Here is a 2,198-nt window from a genome sequence, read left to right as displayed (position 1 = left end):
ATATTCACACCACAATAATGTTAAAAAGTTCAACCCATGTGCAAGTATTCACATAATGTGATTATCTTATACAAGTGTGAATGTTCACATCATGTATTCATCTTTAACACACCAACAACAATGTCAGTTTGCTACCTAAAAAAAAAAAAAACACAAATCAAATCCTAATGCATTATTATGTTTGCCAACACAACGTAATCTTATTGCAACACAATGTTTGCCAACATAACACAGTCTTATTTGAAAAATCAATATAAGAATCCCATGTAAAACACAATGCTGAAATGAAAAAATGTACACCCTATATCGGCTTCTTGCATGATTTCCAATTGTGGCTTCCAAACTTATCACATCTACCGCACTTTATTTGCTTCAGTTTCTCACCCCTTGATGGGATTCTATTATTTTTCGGCCTGCTGGGTGGTCTTTTTACAGTTGGTGGGTATATAGTGAAGTCCTTGGGATCAAAATGTGGCTTTTCCACTAATGGTATAGGGGGTATGGCACCCAAATAGGCTGTACGATACGTCTCTACATGAAAGTAATGTTTCACACAATCATTGAGATTGTAGCGGCTCTTCTGAATAGCAATAATAGCATGGTCACATGGGAATCCGTTGATTTGCCATTTGAAGCAAGAATACGTACGCCTTGCAATATCAACTGTAACAAATGGTATAGAATGAACCTCAAACACATCCTCATTGGCTTTGCTCACCTGCCAAGACCTGCTGTCATTGAACGAATCAAGAAGCATTGTTTTGAATGTAGGATAAATAAGCTCATTCCACTTGTTTGCTTGGTCACGCCGCGCAGACATTTGCCATATCAACTAAGTACGAATTGTGTCCATCATCTGAGTGATAGGAAGATTGTGTACTTCTTTAATCCAATTATTAAATGACTCCGCCGCATTGGATGTCATCTCCCCATAACGCATACCCCTACATAACATTATAAACATTGTACAATATTGAATTAAATTTCTTCGAAACTGAATATGAAATTTCATATCGTCACAAAACATAACTGAAATTTCACATCGCTACCATTTTAAACTTGACAAATGGAATACATCAGGAAACTACTATTACCTGAAGTATGAATTCACCCAGTGCTCAGGTGCCAACTCCTTGAAAAAACTATGTGCTCGTTGTTTACCTTCTTCTTTTAATTTCTCAAGCTTTTCATGGAACCTTACCACAGTTAGCTCGTAAGCACAGTCACCCAAACTACTAACGAGGTGATCCCTAAATCCATTATCAATTCCCTTCATCCGGTCTCTTAAGTTGTTCTTCAAGTGTTGTAAGCAATAACTGTGGAGAGCAAATGGGAACACCTTCAGCATCGCTTCTAACAGACCAAGATTACGGTCCGAAATAAAAGTAATTTGACGCTTACCATCAACAACCTTCCCAAGTTCGTGCAAGAACCACGACCATTGGTCGTGGTCTCTGAATTAACAATCGCAAATGCAACAGGAAATAAACCTGCAACATAACACCAATAAACAACTATTCACAATATTCTAATGTGAATAGTAACACAAATAGTTTACAAAAACACTATAAAGGAAACAGGTCATGTGAATGTTTACATTGTGTAATGGTTTGTCATATGTCCACACTATGCCGCTTAATGTAAATATTTACATGAATAAACAGCTAAAAAAAATACTAACCATTGTTTTCATCTTTCACCGTTACCTCAAGTAGCCGACCTTTGTACTTTCCTTTAAGGAATGTTCCATCTAGAAATAATAAAGGCCGACAAGAATTGAACCCAGAAATACACGTAGCGAATGATACAAAGAAATAACAAAACTATTGACTACTCGCATCATAGTCAATATTGATATAACTCTCCGAATTGTAACGCATCACAGCATCCGAATACCACCGCAACTGGTCAAACGATAATGAGTGATCTCCATGAATAACAACCTTTTCTTTCTCCACGCCCAACCATACCACGTGATAACTCACATTTAGCCCATAATCCCTCTTCAAAATAGTCACCACCTCACACGGCTAAGTCAACAGCTTGTCCCTCATAATTTCAGATATAATACTCGACACCAAATCAGAACTAACTCTCGAATTCTTCGATGTTTGGACATCCGTACCACAACTATGCACATCACTGAACCTCTTGATGTAGAAAAAAACCATTTGCTCATTGTGCTCTACAATGTATAG

General features: G+C 37.3%; 1 protein-coding gene across 1 annotated transcript; it reads right to left on the bottom strand.

Moving 5' to 3' along the window:
- Positions 1 to 301: 301 nt before the first annotated feature.
- LOC145823050 (uncharacterized) lies at positions 302 to 820 on the bottom strand. The gene has a single exon (XM_082922000.1). The coding sequence runs from the start codon at positions 818 to 820 to the stop codon at positions 302 to 304; it is 519 nt and encodes a 172-aa protein (XP_082778126.1).
- Positions 821 to 2,198: the final 1,378 nt, after the last annotated feature.

This window comes from Camellia sinensis, chromosome 1, assembly GCF_055761805.1.
Source record: "Camellia sinensis isolate YWXY chromosome 1, ASM5576180v1, whole genome shotgun sequence".
Lineage (NCBI taxonomy): Eukaryota > Viridiplantae > Streptophyta > Magnoliopsida > Ericales > Theaceae > Camellia > Camellia sinensis.
The sequence above is the reverse complement of the archived record's forward strand: the minus strand, read 5'-3'. Positions and strand labels throughout refer to the sequence as shown.